At 44.5% G+C, this 27,367-nt stretch overlaps 1 protein-coding gene across 4 annotated transcripts in view; it reads right to left on the reverse strand.

The window, feature by feature from the left end:
- Positions 1-2,313: 2,313 nt before the first annotated feature.
- The window catches only part of asb2a.1 (ankyrin repeat and SOCS box containing 2a, tandem duplicate 1), a 113,262-nt gene continuing 88,208 nt past the window's right edge, over positions 2,314-27,367 (reverse strand). The window contains exons 10-12 of one of the 4 annotated variants that reach the window (XR_012098156.1): positions 22,729-22,917; positions 7,828-7,985; positions 2,314-3,108 (exon numbers count right to left, since the gene is read on the reverse strand). Coding sequence is in view for 3 of the 4 variants with exons in the window: in XM_073039166.1 (XP_072895267.1) it covers positions 22,772-22,917 (146 nt within the window). In the remaining variant the exon portion in view is untranslated. Of the gene's footprint in view, positions 3,109-7,827; positions 7,986-15,773; positions 16,871-19,842; positions 22,918-27,367 lie in introns of those variants that run through there. The other 3 variants (XM_073039166.1, XM_073039165.1, XM_073039167.1) reach the window with 3 other exon arrangements.

The following is a 27,367-nucleotide window of genomic DNA, read 5'->3' on the forward strand; positions in this document are numbered from 1 at the left end:
ACAATGGGGAGCTGCTGACTACATACTTATTGGTAACTGCCGGGAGAAGCATAGATGAAGAAGTGAATTTCAACCATTTTAAGTTAATTTTATGGCTGAAAATAAATAATGTCCATTAGTATAAATTTCAGGTTAAATAAATGATTTAGCTCATGTGTTTTTACACACAACCAATAGAAAAGAAGATATTTTTATTCAATTAAAAAGAGAGCGGTTCTTATAGTAAGGATGTGAGCTGTTCTGTTTTGGTGAAGCGACCCAGTCACATGGAGCCGTCTGCGTGTGACCGTCCAGTGCTACACTCCTGTTCCGCTGTATGCTTCAACACTGGGGACATTCAGTACAGCCTGATAATGTGCCCAGAAATTCCAAATCCTGTTTTATATGTAACACTCGCTTCGCCTAGCGGGTTAATCCCAGGGGTGATAACTCCCGCTGCCCGGCCAAACTTAATAAATCTCATTTGGTGGATGCTGTGCAATGTGCCCCCTGTTTCAAATCAGTACCCAGAAATAACAAACAGTACACAATATGTGGTTAAATGATTAAGATCTATAACTCTTACTTTGACTATGTGGTTAGTAGAGAAACAAAATAAAAAAGAAAAAGGCGCCAATGTCATTAAACAGTCTGTGCACAAATCATTGGAGCTCACTCGGCAAGATCTTCCATCCACCATTCGATCTCCTCTGTGCGTCGCTGACCCCTGGACTCCCCCTGTCAGGCGGCCCACTGATTCTCTCAAGTCATGTCTCCTCTCTTTATTCCCCTCATGCCTTCTGGCAAAAGCCCATGAAACCAACAGCTTCCAGACACACAAGAAAGAATAAAATTTCCCCCTTTGGATAGCCACCCATTATCTCTAGTTATAACCCAAACATTGCTGCTACAGGGAAACCATTACCTCAGCAGTTAACATTACAGAGAAGGCATTACATTAGCCCTAGCAGTTCACATTACAGAAAAGACGTTATATATATGTTACTGCAAAGAAAATCTATTGGAAACAAACAAAAAAAGGAATGAAGTTCAAAATACATTCCGAAGGAATGGGTCGATTCTTGTAACTTATTATGGTCCTGAAAATACCAAGCTGTAAACTGAAGCTTACCATCTAAGGCAGGCTAAAATGGCATTTAACTTAATGATTGTTCAGCACAGCTATTGAAGTTTCACTAAAGTGTGTCAAGCAGTTGCTTTGGGATCAGATCTTAAACCCCAGTACTCATACTTCGGTTTTAGGCCACTGACAGAAGCTTGTCAGAGTCCTCTGTCCTGGGCCTATCTTCCAGGTTGTCTCTACCTGTAGCCTATCTTCACAGAGCCTATAACGTATTTTGGAGCTTCTGTTGGAGTTTCCGTAGCGCTGGATTTTTTTATGGGATGAGGTTGCTCCTCTTTTCCTAGCCAGGCTTGTGTCATCCATGGTGGAGTTTGGGGATCATAGCGGAGGCATTTATACACTTGAAACCCATGGTTAAAATAATGTCTCATAGCTACAGACAGTTGCCAGAAGCCCCACTAACAACTTCAGGCAGGTGGTGAGGGATGCAAATTCCCCATTCTTTGGTCCTCCCAGTCTTTCAATCTTCAGAATCAGAATTAGGTTTGATATCACTGGCATTACATCTTGAAATTTGCAGTTTTGTGGTACAGTATTTTGCAACATATGTGTATAAGTTAAATAAGTAGCACAGAAAGAGAGAGATAAAAATAAGTGAGGTAGTGTCCATTCAGAAGTCTGATGGCAGAGGGGAAAAACCTGTTCCTAAAATGTGAAATGTGTATCTTTAGGCTCCTGTACCTTCTCCTTGATGGTAACAATGAGAAGAGGGCATGTCTTAGGTGATGGGGGTATGGGGGTCCTTAATGATTGATCCTGTCATTTTGAGGCATCACCTTGTGTAGGTGTCCTCGATGCTGGGGAGGCTTCAAGTCCAACAGTCTCTTTATCCTTCAGTGGTCACAGCGTAATCAATTGGAACATATTCAGAGTTCAATGAGTTATAGTAAACCCTTCAAAAATAAAACAACATTAAAAAGAATACCAAGAATAAAGTCACAGTGCCAAGCAGTGAGAAAACAAGCCCTTTGTAACACCAACACCTTCTGATTCTGGCTTCTCCCCCACCCCGTTCCTTTCCAATCCTGATGAAGGGTGTCAGCCAGAACATTGACTGTTTATTCATTTCCATAGAGGCTGCCTAACATGCTGAGTTCCCCCAGCATTTTGTGTGTGTTGCCATAGTGCAGTTTGTAAATGTCTTCTAATGAATTCAGTTATGCAACTGTAAATGAAGTTCAAAATCAGAATCAGGTTTAATATCACCAGAATATGTCGTGAAATTTATTGAATTTGCAGCAGCAGTACAATAGAATACATAATAATGAGAAAAAACTGTGAATTACAGGAAGTATATATATATAGCAGTTAAATTAAATAGGTAGTGCTAAAATAAAACTAAAAATAGTCTGAGGTAGTGTTCATGGGCTCAATGTCCATTCAGAAATCAGATGGCAGAGGGGAAGAAGCTCTTCCTGATTGTGTGTCTTCAGGTTTCTGTACTTCCCTCTTGATGGTAACAATGAGAACAAGGCCTGACCTAGGTGATGGAATCCTTAAAGATGGATGCCACCTTTTTGAAGCATCGCTCCTTGAAGAAGAACTGGATATGACTACAAAATGTACCATTAAGTAGGAGTATATTATGCTTGGTACTGTTATAGCAAAGAAACGATTGCATCTAGTTTTGTGTATCCAGAATGTTCGGAAAAGCTGTTAATCAGTTCAATTTATGATTTCAAGCAACCTCAAGGCATTATACTCCAGGTTAGGAGTGTAATAGTCTATGGGAACTAATTTAATTCCAAATCAGCAAAAAAAAATCAAAGATGTTCACCTGTCACCTTCTAGCTTATCCTCCCCCATCTTTTATTTTGGCTTCTTCTCCCTTCCTTTTCAGTCCTGAAGAAGAGTTGTGGCCCGAAATGTCTCCTGTTTATTCACTTCCATGGATTCTGCTGGGCCTGCTAAGTTCCTCCAGCACTCCGTGTGTGTGGCTCTGGATTTCCAGCACCTGCAGAATCTCTTGTCTTCAGAGTTCGTGGCTGAACAATCCACAAGATTAAAACACATATGGCAATCACTTATTACATTGTTTAGAAAGAAGCAAGTTGTATTAATAATTCTCTGTGTGTGTGTGTATATGTATGTGTGTGTGTTATGTGTGTGTGGTGTATGTGTGTATGTGCGTGTTATGTTTTTTGTGTGTGCGTGTGTGTGTTTTAAAATCAATCAAGTTTCTTATCACTGACACATTGTTAAATTTGTTGTTTTGTGGCAGCAGTATATTGAAATGCATAATAATAAAACTATCACACATTAGAATAAGTACATATATATACACACATTCTTCTACTAATGTGTATATGTATATACTTACATACTAAATAAATAAGTCATGTAAAACGAGAGCAAATGAAAAGGTATTAGTGAGGTAATGTACATGGGTTCATTGCCCATTCCGAAATCTGATGGCAGAGGGGAGGGGAGGGGAGGAAGCAGTTGCAGAAATGTTGAGTGTGTGCTTCCAGGCGCTTGTATCTCCTCCTTGATGGTAGCATTGAGAAGAGGACTTGGACTGGGTGATGTCCTGGGAGATGGGTTTGTTCCCATCAGGGCTGAACTATAATAGAATGGCAGTAAGTCATATGACACATCACGGAACTTCCTGTGAGATTCGGGTCCGTTTACACACGTTCAATTCCCAGCCGCCTTTACCTGAGGCAGTACTTTATCCCATCTATTCATCCTGCTCAGTAAATTGCAAACACCCTGGGTCAGACCAGAGATTCTATGTTGATTGCATTCTCTCAGGACAACAAATTGTGCCCAACTCTTGTGTGTACATCAGTGTTCTCATTAATCCATTTTTATTTATTAAGAGATACGGTGTGGAACAGGTCCTTCTGACTCAACGAGCTGCACCTCCCGGCAACCTACATCCTTAACCCCAACCCAATCACAGGACAGTTTACAATGTTATGTCTTTGGACTGTGGGAGGGAACCAGAGTACCCCGAGGAAACCCCAGTGTGTTTACAGTGAGAACGTACAAACTCCCTACAGACAGCGTTGGAAATGAACTCTGATGCCCCGAGCTGTAATAGCATTGCATTGACCATCACCATGGCACCCGTTGTTGAGATGTTTGAGGGGGTGTCCCGGAGTCTATGTGAATTCAGGTGTCTTACTTTGGAACTATGATAAGTAATTTGCAAGTACTACATGCTTCCAAAGTCCACAGACAGGCCAGTCTCTGGAAGTGATATGCCGGAAGGAGTCCACTCAGTTAGGGTATCCGATCAGCCTTTAACTCTATATTATGCAGTGCAATCAATGCAAAAAGTATCAAATATTGGACTTAAGGTGTTATACTTAAATGCACACAGCATAAGGAATAAGGTGGATGATCTTGTCATACAGATACAGATTGGCAAGTATGATATTGTGGCCATCACTGAGACGTGGCTAAATGATGCATGTCTCTGGGAGCTGAATGTCCAAGGATACACGGTGTATCGTAAGGACAGGCAGGTAGGTAGAGGGGCTGGTGTGGCTTTAATGGTAAGAAATGATATTAAATCATTAGAAAGAGTTGACATAGGATTGGAAGGTACAGAATCTTTATGGGTTGAGCTAAGAAATCGCAGGGGTAAAAGGACTCTGATGGCAGTTATCTACAGGCCTCCAAACAGCTGCAGTGATGTGGACAACAAATTACAATAGGAAATAGAAAAGGCTTGCCAGAAGTGCAGTGTTACGATAATTGTAGGGGATTTTAACATGCAAGCGGATTGGGAAAATCAGGTCAGCACTGGATCTCAAGAGAGAGAATTTGTAGAATGTCTACGAGGTGGCTTTTTAGAACAGCTTGTTGTTGGGCCCACTAGGGGATCGGCTGTACTGGATTGGGTATTGTGTAATGAACCAGAGGTGATTAGAGAGATGGAAGTGAAGGAACCCTTAGGAGGCATGATCACAACATGATTGAGTTCACTGTGAAATTTGAGAAAGAGAAGCTGAAATCCGATGTGTCGGTATTTCAGTGGAGTAAAGGAAATTACAGTGGCATGAGAGAGGAACTGGCCAAGGTTGACTGGAAAGGGACACTAGCGGGAAGGACAGCAGAGCAGCAGTGGCTGGAGCCTATGCGAGAAGTGAGGAAGGTGCAAGACAGATATATTCCAAAGAAGAAGAAATTTTCGAATGGAAAAAGGATGCAACCATGGCTGACAAGATAAGTCAAAGCCAATGTAAAAGCAAAGCAGAGGGCATACAAGGAAGCAAAAATTAGTGGGAAGACAGAGGATTGGGAAGTTTTTAAAAGCTTACAAAAGGAAACTAAGAAGGTCATTAAGAAGGAAAAGATAAGCTATGAAAGGAAGCTTGCAAATAATATCAAAAAACTTTTTCAAGTATATAAAGAGTAAAAGACAGATGAGAGTAGATATAGGACTGACAGAAAATGATGCTGGAGAAATTGTAATGGGAGATGAGGAGATGGCGGAGGAACTGAACGAGTATTTTGCATCAGTCTTCACTGAGGAAGACATCAGCAATATACCGGACATTCAAGGGTGTCAGGGAAGAGAAATATGCGCAGTCACAATTACGACAGAGTAGGTACTCAGGAAGCTGAATAGTCTAAGGGTAGATAAATCTCCTGGACCAGATGGAATGCACCCTCGTGTTCTGAAGGAAGTAGCAGTGGAGATTGCGGAGGCATTAACAATGATCTTTCAAAAGTCGATAGATTCTGGCCTGGTTCCAGAGGTCTGGAAGATTGCAAATGTCACTCCGCTATTTAAGAAGGGGACAAGGAAGCAAAAAGTAAATTATAGACCTGTTAGCTTGGGTGGTTGGGAAGTTGTTGGAGTCGATTGTCAAGGATGAGGTTATGGAGTACCTGGAGGCATATGACAAGATAGGCAGAACTCAGCATGGTTTCCTTAAAGGAAAATCCTGCCTGACAAACCTAGTACAATTTTTTGAGGAAATTACAAGTAGGCTAGACAGGGGAGATGCAGTGGATGTTGTGTATTTGGATTTTCAGAAGGCCTTTGACAAGGTGCCACACATGAGGCTGCTAAACAAGATAAGAGCCCATGGAATTATGGGAAAGTTACATACGTGGATAGAGCGTTGGTTGTTTGGCAGGAAACAGAGAGAGTGGGAATAAAGGGATCCCATTCTGGTTGGCTGTTGGTTACCAGTGGTGTTCCACAGGGGTCTGCGTTGGGGCCACTTCTTTTTACGTTGTATATCAACAGTTTGGATTATGGAATAGATGGCTTTGTGGCTACGTTTGCTGATGATACAAAGATAGGTTGAGGGGGTGGTAGTGCTGAGGAAACAGAACCTGCAGAGAGACTTGAATAGATTGGGAGAATGGGCAAAGAAGTGGCAAATGAATTACAATGTTGGAAAGTGTACGGTCATGCACTTTGGTAGAAGAAATAAACGGGCAGACTATTATTTAAATGGGGAGAGAATTCAAAGTTCTGAGATGCAATAGGACTTTGGAGTCCTTGTACAGGATACCCTTAAGGTTGAGTCGGTGGTGAAGAAGGTGAATGCAATGTTGGCATTCATTTCTAGAGGAATAGAGTATAGGAGCAGGGATGTGATGTTGAGGCTCTATAAGGCACTGGTAAGACCTCACTTGGAATACTGTGTGCAGTTTTGGGCTCCTTATTTAAGAAAGGATGTGCTGACATTGGAGAGGGTTCAGAGAAGATTCACTAGAATGATTCCGGGAATGAGAGGGTTAACATATGAGGAACATTTGACAGCTCTTGGACTGTACTCCTTGGAGTTTAGAAGAACGAAGGGGGACCTCATAGAAACATTTCGAATTTTGAAAGGCATGGACAGAGTGGATGTGGCAAAGATGATTCCCATGGTGGGGGAGTCTAGTACGAGAGGACATGACTTGAGGTTTGCAGGGCGCCCATTCAGAACAGAGATGTGAAAACAAATTTTTAGCCAGAGGGTGGTGAATCTATGGAATTTGTTGCCACGGGTGGCAGTGGAGGCCAAGTCATTGGGTGTATTTAAGGCAGAGATTGATAGGTATCTGAGTAGTCAGGGCATCAAAGGTTATGGTGAGAAGGCGGGGGAATGGGACTAAAGGGGAGATTGGATCAGCTCATGATGAAATGGCAGAGCAGACTCGATGGGCCGAATGGCCGACTTCTGCTCCTTGGTTTTATTGAAATAGAAGATTGTCATAGAACATAGAACTCAGGACATTACAGCACAGGACAGGCCTCTTGGCCCATGATGTTGTGTTGATCTTTAACCTACACTAAGATCAATTCAACCCTTCCCTCCCACAGGGCCCCCCATTTTTCTATCATCCATGTGCCTATCTGAGAGTCTCTTAAATATCCCTAATGAACCTGCCTCCCCCCATCCCTGGCAGCACATTCCACACACCTACCACTGCGTAAAATGGTTATTGCTGATTTTCCTCCAGTCTGGCTGATTGTCTCAGCCTGAAATGTCAACTCTTTATTCATTTCCGTAGATAATACCTGACCTGCTGAGTTCCTCCGTCATTCCGTGTGTTACTCTGGATTTCCAGCATCTGCAGAATCTTGTGTGTCTCAGAAACTCTTCAACAATTTTGCAGAAGAGTACAAAATAAAACTGAAAACGAATATAACAATTTGATAAGACAAACTGTATCATGTCTGCAGCATGATATTAGATTTAAGGTGAGATCGTACAGTATCATTGTTGTCATACACTATTTAAATTTACCTTTCATGGCCTCTGGGTGTCCTGAATTTCTTTGCAGCCACTGAAGTACAGAAACAGGAGATACGGCAGATGCTACAGAAACAGGAGATATGGCAGATGCTGGCAATCCAGAGCAACACACGCTAGGTTCTGGAGGAACTCATTTGGTCAGGCAGCATCTATGGACATGAATAAACAGTCAATGCTTTGGGCTGAGATTCTTCCTCAGGACTGGAAAGGAAGGGGGAAGAAGCCAGAATAAAAAGGTGGGGTGTGGTGGAAGGGGGACAAGCTAGAAGGTGATAGGTGAAACCAGGTGGGTGGGAAAGGTAAAGGGCTGGAGATGAAGGACAATGGTAGGAGAGGAGGGTGGACCATGGGTGAAAGGAAAGAAGGAGGGACAGAAGGGGAAGGTGAGGGGCAGGTGAAGAGAAGAGGTAAGAGGTCAAAGTGGGGAACTGAAGAAGAGGGAATGGACAGCAAAAAATATTACTGGAAGTTCAATAAACCGCTGTTCATGCCATCAGGTTGGAGGCTACCCAGACTGAATATACGGAGTTGCTCCTCCACCCTGGGTGTGGCCTCAATGTAGCACAAGAGGAGGTCATGCACCATGTCAGAAGGGGAATGGGGATCAGAATTAAAAGGGTTAATTTTAATTCTGAAGTATATGGTTTTGTACAATTATTGAACCAGATTGTTAAAGTGAATAAGATCCACATTAAAACACCCTGTAATAACTTTGCCTAAGACTGACAGGATGTGTGTATTGACCAGATCACTTATGGTAAAAGTTATTGGTGTTAACCCCCCCCCCCCCCCCCCCCAGTGTGTTGTCATTTTTCTGCAGCAATGGAGCTATGTCCTGTATGTAAGTTACTTCCAGTGGAAATGATACAATATCTTAGCTAAATGTTCATGAATGATGGTTTGGTTACTTCGTCCAAGAGATGATTTCATTTTGTGTAAGGTGGCAATCAATCATTTTGCACTGTCTGTGTGAGAAAGGTTGATGTGAGAGGATATAATTTTATTAAATAAAAAGCAAGGCTATGAAGCAATGCAAAGGAGAAGCAGTTTGAGACTTAGGTTTATTTATTCCATTTAATGGATTGCAGTGTACTTTGATTTAGTAGGAGACAGGCTCCCCAGTTTAAAAAATGATGCTTGTAGCAATTGACAGTCCAGAGAAACTGTAACATAACACAGATTCTTCACCTGAATTGTAGGGAAAGGTTTGATAGGTTAGGACTATTCCTTAGAGTGTAGGAGAATGAGAGGAGATTGATAGAGGTGTACAAAAAATGAGGGATATTGACAGGGTGACTACAAGCAGGCTTTTTCATTTGAGCTTGGATGACACCAGAACTAGAGCTCATGGGTTAAGAGTGAAAGGAGAAATATTTATAGGAATATGAGGGCCAATTTTTCACTCAGAGGGTGCTGTGAGTGTGGAACAATCATAGGACAGTTTGAAAGGTTGGCACAACAGGGCCAGAAATCCTGTCCTGTGCTTTCCAAAGACTATAAGACATAAGAAGCAGAATTAAGACATTTAGCCCATTGAATCTGCTCCACCATTCCATAACAGCTGATTTATTATCCCTCTCAACCCCATTCTCCCGCCTAACCTTGACTAATCAAGAACTTATCAACCTCCAATTTAAGTATATCCAATGACTTTGCCTCCAAAACCATCCAGGACAATGAATTTCACAGATTCAACCTCTGCCTAGAGAAATTCCTCCACTTCTCCATTCCTAATAGCTGTCCCTCTATTCTAAAGCTGTGACCACTTGTTCTAGACACCCCCACAAAAGGAAATATCCTCTCCACACCAACTCTGTTTAGGTCTTCAGGTTTCAGTATTCGACAGGTTTCAATGAGAAACTGAATCCCCGAGAAGTAGAATCACAGAAATAAAGCAACTCCGAGAAGCAGAATCTCTTACAGGCCGCAACTCCGAGAAGCAGAATCTCTTACAGGCCGCAACTCCGAGAGGCCGCATCTCCGAGAAGCAGAATCTCTTAGAGGCTGCAACTCCGGGATGCCAAATCTCCGAGAAGCAGAATCTCTTAGAGGCTGCAACTCCGAGAGGCCGCAACTCCAAGAAGCAGAATCTCTTACAGGCCGCAACTCCGAGAAGCAGAATCTCCAAGAGGCTGCATCTCTGAGAAGCAGAATCTCTTACAGGCTGCAACTCCGAGAAGCAGAATCTCTTACAGGCCGCAACTCCGAGAAGCAGAATCTCTTACAGGCCGCAACTCCGAGAAGCAGAATCTCTGAGAGGCTGCATCTCCGAGAAGCAGAATCTCTTACAGGCCGCAACTCCGAGAAGCAGAATCTCCGAGAGGCTGCATCTCCGAGAAGCAGAATCTCCGAGAGGCTGCATCTCCGAGAAGCAGAATCTCTTACAGGTTGCAACTCTGAGAGGCCGCATCTCCGAGAGGCCGCATCTCCGAGAGGCCGCATCTCCGAGAAGCAGAATCTCCGAGAAGCAGAATCTCTTAGAGGCTGCAACTCCGAGAAGCAGAATCTCTTACAGGCTGCAACTCCAAGAGGCTGCATCTCCGAGAAGCAGAATCTCTTACAGGCCGCAACTCCGAGAGGCCGCAACTCCGAGAAGCAGAATCTCTTAGAGGCCGCAACTCCGAGAGGCCAAATCTCTGAGAAGCAGAATCTCTTACAGGCTGCAACTCTGAGAAGCAGAATCTCTTACAGGCTGCAACTCCGGGATGCCAAATCTCCGAGAAGCAGAATCTCTTACAGGCTGCAACTCCGAGAAGCAGAATCTCTTAGAGGCTGCAACTCCGAGAAGCAGAATCTCTTACAGGCCGCAACTCCGAGAGGCCGCAACTCCAAGAAGCAGAATCTCTTACAGGCCGCAACTCCAAGAGGCCGCATCTCCGAGAGGCTGCAACTCCGAGAAGCAGAATCTCTTAGAGGCTGCAACTCCGAGAGGCCGCAACTCTGAGAAGCAGCAACTCCGAGAAGCAGAATCTCCGAGAAGCAGAATCTCTTACAGGCCGCAACTCCGAGAAGTAGAATCTCCAAAAAGTAGAATCTCTGAGTCGAATCTCTGAGAGGCTGTAGCATCTCCAAGAAGCCAAATTGCTGAGGTACAGAATCTCCGAGAAGTAGAATCTCGAAGTAGAGTTTCAGAGAAATAGAATTTTGTTAAATTGACCTTGGCGGAGTTTTTGTGTATTTAACACATTTCCATGCTTACCCCTGAAGAGATGTCCTGAGCTTCCTTCTTGTATTTTATTTGTTGAAGTCGCTACTGAATTGTTCAAAAGTTCAAAGTAAATTTATTATCAATGTACAAAGAACCATGAGCAATCCAACTCCCTGCTAATTTTTCTGACTGGGAGACTAAAACACTGAGAATGGGATTTCTTTGTTTCGTGGACTTTGTGAAGAGGATGATTTTCAGGTTGTATATGGTACACATACTTTGATATTAAATGTACTTTGAACTTTGAATTTTGATATCACCATACACAACAACCCTGAGATTCATTTTCTTGTGGGCATTCACAGTAAATAGAAAGAAACAGAATAGAATGAATGGAAAGCCATACACAACAAGAGGGACAAACAACCATTGTGCAAAAGAGAACACCGTATGCAAATACAAAAAGAGAATAATAATAATAATTATTATTATTATTATAAACTATGATTAGCTTGCCGGGAGCCGTAGGTACTATTTTAACTTAGTCCAAGTGATTCTGCAGATGCTGGAAATCCAGAGCAACACACGCACAATGCTGGAGGAACTCGGCAGGCCAGGCAGCATCTATGGAAATGAATAAACAGTTGACGTCTTCTCAGGAAGACAGGTCTTGATGACGGGTCTTAGCCCAAAACTGAATTTCCAGTAGCCGCAGAATCTCTTGTGTCCAATCCACGTGAGCCTCTTTGTATATTCATTCCTGTTTCTTGCAACTCTCTCATCCTGTGGTCAACCCCATCATGGTCGCTCTTTGTTTCCTTTATCAGGGAAGCCTTTCACTTCAGTATATCTTCATCCTTCTGTATCTTGAAGGCCAACCAGGCACAGAGAGAATCATAGATTGCTACAGCACAGCAGCAGGCCTTTTGGGCCATCTAGTCTATGCTGAATTGTTATTCTGCCCAGTCCCATTCACCATAACCCGCCATAGATCAGGAGTGTAATGGAAAACACCCCATTTGACCAAATATGAAAGTCTTCCTTGGCACTAAAACAAAAATCTCTCCCCCATCCAGATCAAAACCATCCTCCTGATTGGTAATCACTTCTCCGTCATAACCGTCACCACAGCACTGCCTCATCTCCAAGGCCATTCTGCGAGCTTCCCACAAAGCTCTGGATAGACAGAGTATTCAAGTGCCATGATGTGCTTTCCCACATATGACAAAAAAACTCTCTTCTTGGGCTTCTAGTCAGGCATAGTTATCAATTATAACCGACGTTTTTATGATAAACTCTGCCATTTTCATTAAAGGTACAAATCATCTCCACTTGGAAACATCTCATTATTCTTCCATAGTGGCCAGTCCCAGGTCCTAAAATTTCCAAACCAAACAACAACTCTATAACTTCTATAGATTTGTGATAGAGAGTATATTGACTGGTTGCATCATGGCCTGGTATGGAAACACCAGTGCCCTTGAACTGAAAAACTTACAAAAAGTAGTGGATGCAGCCCAGCCCATCATGTGTAAAGCCCTCCTCACCACTGAGCACATTGATCTGGAACACTGTCACAGGAAAGAATCATCAATCTTCCAGCTCAGGCTCTCTCCTCACTGTTTCCATCAGGAAGGAAGCCTCAGGACTCACACCACCAGATTCAAGAACAGTTATTACCTTTCAACCATCAGGCTCTTGAAACAAAGGGGTTAACTTCACTCACCCCATCACTGAACTGTTCCCACCACCTATGGAATGATTTTCAAGGATTCTCCCCCTCATGTTCACAATGTTTATTATTAATTATTTGTTATTCTTTTTGTATTTGCAGAGTTTGTTGTCGTTTGCACACTGATTGTCCAATAGAAAGATGCCAATGTGCAATGATATGTGCAATTTCTCATTGATTCTATTGTTTCTTTGTACTTCCTGCAAATGCCCACAAGAAAATAAATCTCAGGGTTATATATGGTGACATATATGCCCACTGATAATAAATTTACTTTGAACTTTGAAATTGATCAGTTCTGTGGTGGCCTCGACAAATAAAACGGAAGAGAGAAGCCAGGACGCCTCTTCAGGGGAAAGCATGGATTTGTGTTAAATACTGAACAAGGTCTGGCAGAGGTCACGTCCCAAATTATGGCTACGTCCTCTTTCACAGCATTCCTGTTTATCTCCCAAAAGTCCCTGTGCAAGTTTCATCGTTCAGTTTATTTGGCGTAGCATTGTCCAAACTTCTTTCTTCACATCACCAAACTCCCAGGAGTGATGGTGCCACCTGGTGACAGTCTGCTGGCTGAAACACCAAGATTTAACGTACTGGAAAACAGTTAAGGTGGATATCTGGGATCTGAACCAGAAATATTCAATATCGCTGACATAAATCGTGAAACTTGTGAGACTTGGAGGCTATTCCAAAGCAGTTATTTTATACTCTTAAGGAAATACGTTTGACTCCAAGGAAAATTCAGGCAAACATAGAAACAGAAACCTATAGCACAATACAAGCGCTTTGGCCCACAATGCTGTGCCGAACATGTACTTACTTTAGAAATTACCTAGGGTTACCCATAGCCCTCTATTTTTCTAAGCTCCATGTACCTATCCAGGAGTCTCTTAAAAGACCCTATCGTATCCGCCTCCACCACCATTGCCAGCAGTCCATTCCACGCACTCACCACCCTCTGCGTAAAAAACTTACCCCTGACATCTCCTCTGTACCTACTTCCAAGCACCTTAAAACTGTGCCCTCTCGTGTTAGCCATTTCAGCCCTGGGAAAAAGCCTCTGACTATCCACATGATCAATGCCTCTCATCAATTTATACACCTCTATCTGGTCATCTCTTATCCACGGTCGCTCCAAGGAGAAAAGGCCAATTTCACTCAAACTATTCTCATAAGGCATGCTCCTCAATCCAGGCAACATCCTTGTAAATCTTCTCTGCACCCTTTCTATGGTTTCCACATCCTTCATGCAGTGAGGTGACCAGAACTGAGCACAGTACTCCAAGTGGGGTCTGACAAGGCTCCTAAATAGCTGCAACATTTCCTCTCAGCTCTTAAACTCAATCCCATGGTTGATGAAGGCCAATGCACCGTATGCCTTCTTAACCACAGAGTCAACCTGTGCAGCTGCTTTGAGCGTCCTATGGACTCGGACCCCAAGATCCCTCTGATCCTCCACACTGCCAAGAGTCATACCATTAATACTATATTCTGCCATCATATTTGACCTACCAAAATGAACCATCTCACACTTATCTGGGTTGAACTCCACCTGCCACTTCTCAGCCCAATTTTGTATCCTATCAATGTCCCACTGTAACCTCTGACAGCCCTCCACACTATCGACAACACCCTCAACCTTTGTGTCATCAGCAAATTTACTAACCCATCCCTCCACTTCCTCATCCAGGTCATTTATAAAAATCACGAAGAGCAGGGGTCCCAGAACAGATCCCTGAGGCACACCACTGGTTACTGACCTCCATACAGAATATGACCTGTCGACAACCACTCTTTGCCTTCTGTGGGCAAGCCAATTCTGGATCCACAAAGCAATGTCCCCTTGGATCCCATGCCTCCTTACTTTCTCAATAAACCTCGTATGGGGTACCTTATCAAATGCCTTGCTGAAATCCATATACACTACATCTTCTGCTCTACCTTGATCAATGTGTTTAGTCACATCCTCAAGAAATTCAATCAGGCTCATAAGGCATGACCTGCCTTTGACAAAACCATACTGACTATTCCTAGTCATATTATGCCTCTACAAATGTACATAAATCCTGCCTCTCAGGATCTTTTCTATCAACTTACCAACCACCTAAGTAAGACTCACTGGTCTATAGTTTCCTGGGCTATCTCTACTCTCTTTCTTGAATAAGGGAACAACATCCACAACCCTCCAATCCTCTGGAACCTCTCCTGTCCTCATTGATGATGCAAAGATCATTGCTAGAGGCTCAGCAATCTCCTCCCTCACTTCCCAGAGTAGCCTGGGGTACATCTCATCCGGTCCCGGAGACTTATCCAACTTGATGCTTTCCAAAAGCTCCAGCACATCCTCTTTCTTAATGCCTATAAGAAGGATAACAGTGGAAATCCCAAGGAATAAGATGTGGCTTAAAATAGACAATATATGTTTTAAATTCTCCTGGCAAGTGTCACAAAAGGAGATGATAACTCGGAAGCAGGGTAGGGAAGTGATAATGGGAAGGAGGGGTGCCAGAGTGGGAGGTGGAAGGTCTTGAGGAATAAAGACCTCAGTTAGCACCACACTCACAGCTCGGAGCATTCCAGTTCTGGCACTATCTGTAAGGAGTTTGTATGCTCTCCCTGTGACTGCATGGGTTTCCTCTGGACGTCCAAAAATGTACAGATTAGTGGGTTAGTTGGCCATTGTAAATTGTTCAGTGGTTAAGCTTGGGTTAAATGGGTGGATTGTTGGGTCAGAAGGGCCAGTTCTGTGCTTTATGGTTAAATAATTAATAAATAAGTGAAATAGAGAAACAGACAGTTCCTTGAAAAAGAGGAGTGATTAATAAGTATCAGGAGATCATACAGATTGTGAGGTTTGGGAGGTAGTGTATGATGGAATGGGTCAAATGGCCCGTATAACGCAACATTCTCTATTTGATGATATTAGGAGACCAGTTTTGTTTTTTTATACAGAAATAATCAGAAATAACATGATTTTTTAAAGAATCTAACAGTGAACAAGTTTTTCCACAGCTGAAAATCTTTTGTAATGATGAAATATGACAGACACAAACTTAGTTCAAGTACATACTTTTTATTTTAACCGCTGTCAGAATTATAATGTTCCTGTTAAATTTCGAGTAGAAAAATAAGAACACAAAACATTCCAGCGCATTAAACTATAACAACGTTCTGTAACTCTGCAATATACCTGCAGTTCCGAACACTGTTTGAAAATATTATCTATTATCACTGGATCCCAGTGTTTAATACAGTCAAATAATACAGAGGTTGATAGTTTCATAGAACATAGAATAGTACAGCACAGTACAGGCCCTTCAGCCCACAATGTTGTGTCAACCCTTAAATGTGTTTCCTTTTGACACATGTTATATACTGCTGTATCAATGTGGTTCTGGATAAGTCTGAGTGTAAAATTGTCTAAAATACCAACTGGTATCAGACCAAATTGTTATCCAGTATTTATAGACAATATATAAACCATAAGACCATAAGATATAGGAGCAAAATTAGGCCATTTGGTCCATTGTCTCTGTTCTGCCATTTCATCATGGCTGATCCATTCTCTCTGTCAGCCCCAGTCTCCTGCCTTCTCTCTGTATCCCTTCATGCCCTGACCAATCAAGAATCTATCAACCACTTCCTTCAATATACATAAAGACTTGGCCTCCACAGCTGCCTGTGGCAAAGAATTCCACAGATTCACTCACTCTCTGGCTGAAGGAATTCTTCATCATGTCCGCTCTAAAAGGACACCCCTCTATTCTGAGGCTGTCTCCTCTGGATTTAAACCCACCCACCATATAAAACATCCTCTCCACATCCATTCTATTGATGCCTTTCAACATTTCATAGCTTTCAATGAGGTCACCCCTCATTCTTCTGAATTCTAGTGAATACTGGCCCAGAGCCATCAGACGCTCTTCATATGACAAGACATTCAATTCTGGCATCATCTTCTTGAATCTTCTTTGAATCCTCTCCCGTTTCAGCACATCCTTTCTAAGATAAGAGGCCCAAACCTGTTCACAATCCTCCAAGTGAGGCCTCACCAGTGCTTCATAAAGTTCCAACATTACATCCTTGCTTTTATATTCTAGTTCTCTTGAAATGCATGCTGACAATGCATTTGCCTTCCCCATCACAAACTCAACCTGAAAATTAACACAGCAAACCACAATAATTTACTTAGAAAACCAAGTCTACCAAATGGGCAGAAATAAAACAGAAACCACAGCAGCTTCTCCCAATAAAAGCAGGGCAATATTTCCAGAAAAAGGCAGAAAGATACTAAAGTTATATGAAAATTATATGCATCAAAGCAATTACTTATAGTTGTCACAATACAAAATTAAAGAACTGTTCCTCCCTCAGGCTATGAGATTAATGAATACCCTGCCACCACCGAGGTCTGTTTACTGTAAAGTTTACCGTTTACCTGTGCTGCGCACACTACATGCAGTTTGAATTAAATTTTATTAACTTATGTGTGGTAATATTTTGTTTTATGTGCTGTGTGAAATATATATTCTGTGGTGCACCCTGGTCTGGAGGAACGTTGTTTCATTTGGTTGTATATATGTACAGTTAGATGACAATAAAGTTGAATTTGGACTGGAATTCCTGTATTAGAGTTATAGATAAGTACAGCACAGAAACAGGCCTTTCAGCCCATCTAGTATGTGCCAAACCATTTGAACTGTCTACTCCCAATGACCTACATCATGACCATAGCTCTCCATAACCCTCCCATCCAAATACTTATCCAAACTTCTCTTAAATGTTGAATTCAAGTTTGCATGCCCCACTTGTGCAGGCAGATGTTCTGAGTGGAGAAAACTCCCCTCCTTTTCCCCTTAAGCATTTCACCTTTCACCCTTAACCCGTGACCTCTAGATATATTATGTCAACTCTGGTGGCTAGAAGGCTGGTGCTACATTCAATTCTTTAGCTTTCCTCCTATTCACTGTGAAACAGAATCATTAATCTTACAGACTCTCAGATCTGTGAATTACTGCAATTGTTATTAAAATACACGAGATGTATTTGGGGAGATCTGATAGAGGTTTTTGTGAGGCGGGGTGAAGATACCTCTCTACCAAAGGAGGAGTAAGGCCTCCTTCCCTCTGTTAGCCTGCAAGTCACCCTTGGGCAAGGTGTGGCACCTGCTTAGTCCCCTGATCAGGGTCATGTGAAGCCATGGGAGTAGGTGGTGGATGGTCGTATGAGCAGCTGGTGCAGACCACAAGTCCTGGTTATGTGACCACTGACACTAGGCAGACAATCTCTGAAGGGTATTGATAATGGCTGGGGTCACCCATCTTGTAAAGGCACTGCCCAAAGAAGGAAATGGCAAACGACTTCTGTAGAAAAATTTGCCAGAGATAATCATGATCATGGAAAATCCCTGATCACCCACGTCACATGACATTGTGCATAATGACGATGATAAGGTTTACCACGTTATGAGAGGTATAGACAGAGTACACAGACAATATCTTACTCTCAATGTTGAAATGTCTAATGCCACAGGGCATGCATTTAAGGTGAAGGGGGGTGTAACTTCAAAGGAGACACAAGGGGCAAGTTTTTTTTTACACAGAGGGTGGAGGGTGCCTGGAGGCAGATACATTCGGGACTTTTCAGAGATGTTTAGATAAACACATGAATGTGAGGAAAATGGAGGATATGGACATTGTGTAGGCAGAGGACCTACACTAGGTATAATTGGACGCCACAGTAATGTAGCAGTTAGCGGAACACTATTACAGCTTGGGGCGATGGAGTTTAGAGTTCAATTCCAACGTCCTTCCCGTGGAATGCGTAGGTTCTCTCCGGGTCCTCCAGTTTCCTCCCACAGTCCAAAGACATACCAGATTGACGGTTAATTGTTCTAAAATTTCAAAGTTCAAAGTACACTTATTATGAAAGTATGTATGCAGTATACAGCCCCGAGATTCATCTTCCCACAGACAAAGAAACACCCTGGAACTTGTTCAAAGAAAACATCAAACACCCAACACACAAAATAGAACAAACTGTGCAAATGACAAAGAATGAATGAAAAACTCAAAAAATAAATTGTAAATTGTCTCGCACTTGGGCTAGTGTTAAGTTAGGAGGTTGCTCAGCAGTGTGGCTCAAAGGGCCAGAAAGACGAGTTCCATGTTGTATCCATAAATAAATAAAAAATAAATAAGGGAGCAGCTTATCAAATAGTTAACTAATTTGGTTTAGCGCAATATTGTGGCCAAAGGGCCTGGTCTTGTGCGCCTCTGTTCGATGTTCTATATTCTATGTATAACGAGTGCAGATAAACAGGAACTCTTCTCTTTCCAATTAGGCACACTTTACCCCGTTTTCTCCCACCTTCAGCAGTCAGAACTGTTTACCACTATCTTCATGTAAACATCTCCAGCACTTCTATCATAAAATCCTCCCGCAGCTGCTGCTGTTTACACTGAATGCGAGGTCAGTAGTTGACCATAAAATATGACCCTGACCTTGCACGATGCCGGTGTTTGATTAGTGGTCGATAGTTCACCACAAAACGTGACCCTGACCTTGCACGATGCCGGTGTTTAATTAGTGGTTGATAGTTCACCACAAAACGTGACCCTGACCTTGCACGATGCCGGTGTTTAATTAGTGGTCGATAGTTCACCACAAAACGTGAGCCTGACCTTGCACGATGCTGGTGTTTGATTAGTGGCGAGTAGATTCAGAGAAAGAATGATTCCAGTGAAGTCACCCAGAACAACTGGGCATGGCTATGACATTAGATTTAACAGTGAAATCAAGAAACACTTTTCAGCACAAAGGTTAGCTAAATCCTAAAATTCCTACCTCAAAGGCTGAATCTGTGAGTAAAAGGAATCTTTGAAGATACGGGTGAAATAGTTTTTGTTGGATGAGGGTATAAAGGGTTATGAAGTGCATGAAGTGTAATTTAATTCATTGGCAGTACAGCTATTTGATCTCTCACAATTCAATGCCGAACCCCTATAGGTATGTGGTGCGGAGTATACTGAGCGGTTCCAGCCTGATATGGAAACATCGATCCCTTAAATAGAAAATCCTACAAAAAGTAATGGATAAGGCAGAGTCCCCACCCTCCCTCCCCACCACTGAGCACGTCTACACATAGTGCGGTAACAGGAAAGCGGCATTCCTCATCACGGATCCCACCACCCAGGACATGCTCTTTCTCACCACTGCCATCAGGAAGAGAGTGCAGAAACCTCAGGACCCTCACCACCAGCTTCAGGACAGTTATTACTCCTTAATCATTAGGCCGCTGAACCAGAGGGGATAACCTCACTCAACTTCGCTCACCCCATCACTGAATTGTTCTTACAATTTATGGACTCACTTTCAAGGGCTCTATAACTCAAGTTCTCAACAGCTATTGCTTATTTATTTATTTATTTATTTGTTTGTTTATTTGTGCATTTATTTTTACTTCTTCCTTTTTGTATTTGCACTGTTTGTTGTCTTTTGCACACTGGTTCTCATTGATTCTATTTGTATTTACTGTGAATACCCACAGGACAATGAATCTCAGGGTAGTATATGGTGACATGTATGTACTTTGATAATCAACTTACTTTGAACTTTGAACTGGCTTGAGGAGCTGAGTGGCCCATTCTTGTTTTGTTACTCAAACTATTAACTTGGACAAGATTAGGCAACTCAGCAAAGACTAGATGGGAATTTTGGCATGTTTCTTCTGCCTTGATCAATCCTACAATGGTGCATTCAACATTGAGAGACCTCAGGGGAAAAGGGGTCAAGATTTTTCCATGAACAATGTAGAAAAATAACACACCACATGCTGTGGTATTCCGTTTACCAAAATGTACCTCTTAAAACACCAAAAGTAATTAAAGAACACGTCTTAAGTTTGATTAAATTTAAGTTTATAATTGCTTATTATAAAGCATAAAAATTAAGCGTTGTATTAAACTTGCACTAATATTTTTTAAAGTTTTCATGACATGTTTTCAGGACAAGGTAAGCTCAAGCTAATTCCCACAAAATGATCCTGAATTGCAGGAGAATTCATTAACCACTATTCTTTCACCAAATCTTTTCTTATATGTTGATGCAACAGAGCGTTTCGACACGAAGAACAGTCTGCTAGAGGAACTCTGCATCTCGAGTAACATTTGTAAAGGAAAGGAATTGCTAATTCCAACAGAGAATACTGAAAACTGCCAAAACGATCACCAGGGTCTCTCTCCCCCCTTTTTGTGACATTTACTGTGAGCGTTGTAGAGGAGGGCTTGAAAATTAGCTGAGGATCCCTACCACCCATCCCACAATCTCTCTGACCCACTGTAATCAGGAAGGAGGTACAGGAGCATCAGTTCTGGGACTGCCAGACTGGGTAACAGCTTCCTCCCTCAGGCTGTGAGACTAACGAATACCCTGCCACCACCGAAGTCTCATCACTAGGTCAGCGAGCTGTTCACTATTTACCTGTGCTATGCACTTTGAATGATATCTTATTAGCTTATTGGTGGTAATATTTTGCTTTACGTATGTGCTGTGTGATATATGTACGTACGGTGGGTGCACCATGGTCAGGGGAAGCATTGTTTTGTCTGGTTGTACACACATACAGTCAGGTGACAATTTGGTGGCAGGGTGCAGATATGTCTCTACCAAAGGAGGTGTAAGGCACTCCTTCCCTCTGCTGGCTTGCAGGTCACCTTTGGGCAAGGTGTGGCTCCTGCTTAGCCCCCGATCAGGGTCATGTGAAGCCATGGGAGCAGGTAGTGGATGGTCATATGAACAGCTGGTGCATATCACAAGCCCTGGTTATGTGACCATTGACACCAGGTGGACAATCTCTGAAGAGTATTGATAATGACTGGGGGGGGGTCACCCATCTTGTAAAGACATTGCCCAGCAGAAAGCAATGACAAACCACTTCTGTAGAAGAACTTGTCAAGAACAATCATGGTTAAGTCCATGATCACCTCATCACATGACATGGCACATAATGATGATGTCATGCAACGTGGCACATAATGATGATGATGATTGAGAGATGGCAGTAAACTTGACCTTGAACTTAAACTTGATATATCGTCAAAACCCCACATAGTACTGATGTAAGGTTACAACTTGAAACATCAAGAATTCCTTTCTCCCACACACAGCTGCTGCTCAGCTTGCTGAGTTCCTCCGGCAGATTGTTTGTCGCTCTGCATTCCAGCATCTGCCGTCTCTTGTGCTTCCATATTTCTACACAAATCTTGGTACTTTTTTCATTTCTACATATATACAGATTAAAATACTGCAGTCTATTGGAAAGCTGATTTGAAAGTACAAAATTATGTAAATACAGAGTAGATCAGGCAACCCTGGACGGAGGTGAGGCTGATTCTTCTGGGATAACCTTCTGTTAGAACTTGTGAGAGGACCCAACAAAAGTGAAGCCTAACTTTGCTTTTTCTTTCACGTGTTAGCATGAAATGTATCTTTAGAATGCTTCCATTTCAAAACACCCGGGTTTAGATTCCTTTACTTGGAACATTTAAATCCAAAGATCCTGGATTGATTGGTGTGCGCCTGTTGGTGCCTAGCTCTGCTGTGGACAGTCCCAAGTCTGGCTACAAAAGGAGGAGGGTTTGGCATGGGGCTAGCAACTCCATCCCGTAAAAATCCAGATCTACAGAAACACCAACAGAGGCTCTGGAGACCTCATTCCTGGAAGAGGAAGAGGAGCCAGACCTGGCAACACTGTGAAAGACTGGCCCAGGACAGATGACTCTGTTGAGCTACCGTCGGTGGCCTGTACCCCAGTGGGATGATTGGGCTTGCATACCTCCTGGGCTCACTCTCTTATTCAATCATGGACCACAAGGTGGATTTTTAACTTCAGTCTTAATATCCTTTGAAATAATATTTCCTTTTGTTCAGTTATACAGTGACATATAAAAAATTGTGCCATTGTCATACTCTCATTGTGGACTGACTCCTTTCTCCATGTCAATTAACTTACTTTACTGCTATTGTGAATTATAGTGTTCCTTGCTGCGGCTCTGCTATGCAAACTCATCCGTATTGTTGTACTCCAGGTAATTTCTCAGCCGGCCAGGGAGAGGCAGCACTTCAATAAGTTTTAATCTTTCACGTCCCAATAGCTTCCGAATTTTGATTCTACAAAGATGAACAAGTGGCCTTGGAGGTTCTAAACGAAGAATGAAATCAACATATGTTAAATAATTGAAGCAAGGAAGGAAAATACAATAGACCCTGGAATAAAACCAGCAATGCTGGTACGGTAGTATATCAGTTAGCACGTCACTCTACAGCACCGGTGACCTGAGTTCAATTGTCACCACTATTTGTAAGCAGTTTGTACATACTCCCTGCACGGATTTCCTCCGGGTGCTCCGGTTTCCTCCCGCAGTCCGAAGTCGTACTGGTCGGTAGGTTAACAGGTCATTGTAAATTGTCCCTTGATTTGATCAGTTATAAATTAAAGCTTGCTGAACAGTACAACACAGGCAGGGCTCGAAAGGCCGGAGGGGCCAGTTCTGTGTTGTAGCTCAATAAATAAATAAACATTAAGCAATGAACCAGCATTTGCGGTGACCGTCAACTTCACACTGAAATGATCACGAATGGTGAAAATTTTACCATAGTTAGTACTGAAAAGAATGGCATAATAAAGTAATTATCAAGAATATTTTCAAAAATCCCCTCATAATACAATGTTACCAGATTGTGAATAAAGTTAGTAACTCACCAAGCCCAGCTGAGAAAGGAGGAGGGTTGGGCAAGGGCCTAGCAACCCTACCCCATAAAATCCCAGAGCTACAGAAAAGCCAAAAGAAGCTTCAGAGACCTCATCCTTGGGAGAGGAAGAATCCTCAAAAACAGACTACATTTGGAGAGAACTTGAAAGATTGGCCCAGGACAGAGGTCAGGACTGGCCCGGGACAGGGGCCCTGTGAGCTGCTGGCCAGGACTGGCCCAGGACAGGGGCCCTGACGAGCTGCTGGCCAGGACTGGCCCAGGACAGGGGCCCTGACGAGCTGCTGAGCAGGACTGGCCCGGGACAGAGACTCTGTGAGCTGCTGGCCAGGACTGGCACAGGACAGGGGCCCTGACGAGCTGCTGGGCAGGACTGGCCCAGGACAGAGGCTCTGTGAGCTGCTGGGCAGGACTGGCCCGGGACAGAGGCTCTACCTGTCTGGACACGCACCCCTTGCTGACCGCTCCTGTGGCTCCTCCCACTGACCGTGGCTCCTCCCACAGACCCCGGTATAAAGGCGAATGAGGCCTGAGCCCTGCCCTCAGTCTCCAGGATGTAGTGTTGTTCATTCTTCCAGTCAATAAAAGCCGATATCTTGCCTCACGTCTCAGAGAGTTATTGATGGTGCATCAATTTTATTGGCTGGAAGTTTTAAAACATGGAAAGTATTTTACGTCCGGAAAAATTAGACTTGGACCCCCAAACTCCAGAAGCCTTTGAACTGGCTTGCATGCTTCCAATCATACTTGGAAGTGATTCCAGTGACTGAGCCTGCCACAATGTACAAAATCCTCCTATCAAGAGTAAGTCCGAAAGTATATTCCCTGATCAGGGACCTGCCGACCTACCAAGGGGCACTGGACGCCCTCAAAAGACAGTACCTGTGGCCGGTGAACCGTCTATGCAAGACATCGCTTAGCGACGCGGCGACAGTGACCCGGCGAGTTGAGCAGACAGTTTCTCCGAGCCCTACAGACACTCGTGCGAACTTGCGACTGCAAAGGTCTGACAGCGGAGCAGCATTCGGAGCTCCTGGTACGAGACGCCTTCGTTACGGGGATCAGGTCAGTGTACGTGCTCCAGCGGCCGCTGGAAAATGCCGATCTTACCTTACGCTCGGCGATCGAGACAGCCGACACGCTGGAGGCTGCTCTGCACCACACTGACGCTGTCCAGCCGCGCGATCCACTGCCAGTTCCGTGGACACTGCAGACCCCGCCGCCGCCACCCGCGAGCGAATCCACCGCCGCCGCTGTCAGTCGCGATTCCACGAACTCCCCGAAATCGACCACAGCTGCTGCCAGTCGCAAGTTTGCGCAGTGTTACTTCTGTGGACTCGAAAAGCACCCCCGAAAGTGCTGCCCGGCCCGAGAAGCGACCTGCTCCAGCTGCAGGAAGAAGGGCCATTTCGCCAAGGTCTGCAAGTCTGAACCACGAGCGGGGTCGGGCAGCGCTGCGTGTGAGGCCTGGGGGCCGTCATTTTGGTCGCCGCCATCTTGCCTGCCTGCCTCGTGCAAGGCATGGGGGCCGCCATCTTGCCTGCCCGGATGGGGGCGGCCATCTTTGTCGGCGCCACCTCACCCCGCCCCCAACCCAACGGTGCTTACCGGGCACCAAGACGGCAGTTCAACTCTGGCCTCCGTAACCCTCGACCAAAGCGCCCCACACCAGCTTGCAAGGTCAATGATGGACATCCTGGTGGAGGGGCACAGGACGAGCTGCCTGTTTGACACGGGCAGCACTGAGAGTTTTATTGACCGGGACACAGTGCAACGCTGCGGACTCATGACACAGCCGGTAAGCCAGAGGGTCACCATGGCTTCTGGGTCGCATTCCACAGACATCCGGGGGGGTTGTGTAGCGACATTGGTGGTGCAGGGCACAGAATATCGGGACTTTGCGCTACTGGTCATGCCTCAACTGTGCGCGCCTGTGCTATTGGGGCTAGACTTCCAGAGCCACCTCGAAAGTGTGACTATGGCATATGACGGGCCCCTCCCACCACTCACTGTCAGGAATCCTCAGTTTTGTGGGACTTCGTCATATACCCCGCTACTGACCACACACACACACCTACCCACACATCCCACCCAGCACCATGCCGACAGCTGCGCCACTGACACCACTTGCAGCCTCTCCACCCTCAAGATCCCTCCCCCACCGCTGTACGCCAACCTGACCCCCGACTGTAAACCGGTGGCAACTAAAAGCAGGAGGTACAGCGCGGGGGACAGGGCCTACATTCAGTCGGAGGTGCAGCGGCTGCTCAGGGAGGGGATCATTGAGCCAAGCACAAGTCCTTGGAGGGCCCAGGTGGTTGTTGTTCGGACCGGGCAGAAAAATAGGATGGTCGTGGACTATAGTCAGACCATCAATAGGTTCACGCAGCTTGACGCGTACCCCCTACCCCGCATCGCGGATATGGTCAACCAGATAGCTCAGTACAAGGTGTACTCGACAATAGATCTGAAATCCGCTTATCACCAGCTCCCCATCCGCCCAGAGGACCGCCCCTACACCGCCTTCGAGGTGGGCGGCAGGCTCTATCACTTCCTGCACGTCTCCTTCGGTGTCACAAATGGTGTCTCTGTCTTCCAGAGGGAAATGGACCGGATGGTGGACCAGTGCCAACTGAAGGCCACATTTCCCTATCTGGATAATATCACCATCTGTGGTCACGACTGGTCGGATCACAACGCCAACCTCCAACGATTTTTCCAAGTGGCCAAAGCCCTGAACCTTACTTATAACAGGGACAAGTGTGTGTTCGGAACCACCCAACTCGCTATCCTTGGGTATGTCATGGAGAACGGGGTCATTGGCCCTGATCCCGACCGTATGCGCCCCCTGTTAGAACTCCCTCTTCCCACCACCCTCAAAGCCCTCAGATGGTGCCTGGGCTTCTTTACCTATTACGCCCAATGGGTCCCCCATTACGCAGACAAGGCCCGCCCCCGGTCAAGTCCACCACATTTCCCCTCTCAGCCGAGGCCTGCGCGGCCTTCAGCTGCATTAAAGGGGACATTGCCAAAGCAACGATGCATGCGGTGGACGAGACCATTCCCTTCCAAGTAGAGAGTGACGCCTCCAACTTCGCGCTGGCTGCTACCCTCAATCAGGCAGGCAGGCCAGTAGCATTCTTTTCTCGTACCCTTCAAGGCCCTGAAATTCGGCACTCTGTGGTGGAGAAAGAAGCCCAGGCCATAGTGGAAGCTATTAGGCACTGGAGGCACTATCTCACCGGCAAAAGTTTCACCTTGCTGACCGAACAGTGCTCAGTTGCGTTCATGTTTAGCAACCAACAGCGGGGCAAAATCAAAAATGATAAAATTTTGCGGTGGAGAATAGAACTCTCCACCTACAACTATGATATCCTGTACCAGCCTGGAAGGCTCAATGAGCCCCCTGATGCCCTATCCCGGGGAGCATGTGCCAGCGCACAGCTCGACCAGCTATGCGCCCTCCATGCACATCTTTGCCACCTGGGGGTCACCCGATTTTACCATTTCGTGAAAGCCCGGAACCTGCCGTACTCCCTTGAGGACATCAGGACAATGACTAGGGACTGCCAAGTCTGCGCTGAGTGCAAACCGCACTTCTACCGTCCTGAAAAGGCACAACTTATCAAGGCCACCCACCCCTTTGAGCAACTGAGTGTTGACTTTAAGGGCCCCCTTCCCTCCACTGACCGCAATGTCTACTTTCTCAACATTATCGACGAGTACTCGCGGTTCCCCTTTGCCATTCCCTGCCCCGACACCACTGCCACGTCCGTCATAAAAGCCCTGAGCCAGCTCTTCACTCTGTTCGGATATCCGTGCTATATCCACAGTGATAGAGGGTCCTCCTTTATGAGTGATGCGCTGCGCCAGTACGTGCT

This window comes from Hemitrygon akajei, chromosome 3 (genome assembly GCF_048418815.1).
Source record: "Hemitrygon akajei chromosome 3, sHemAka1.3, whole genome shotgun sequence".
Classification (NCBI taxonomy): domain Eukaryota; kingdom Metazoa; phylum Chordata; class Chondrichthyes; order Myliobatiformes; family Dasyatidae; genus Hemitrygon; species Hemitrygon akajei.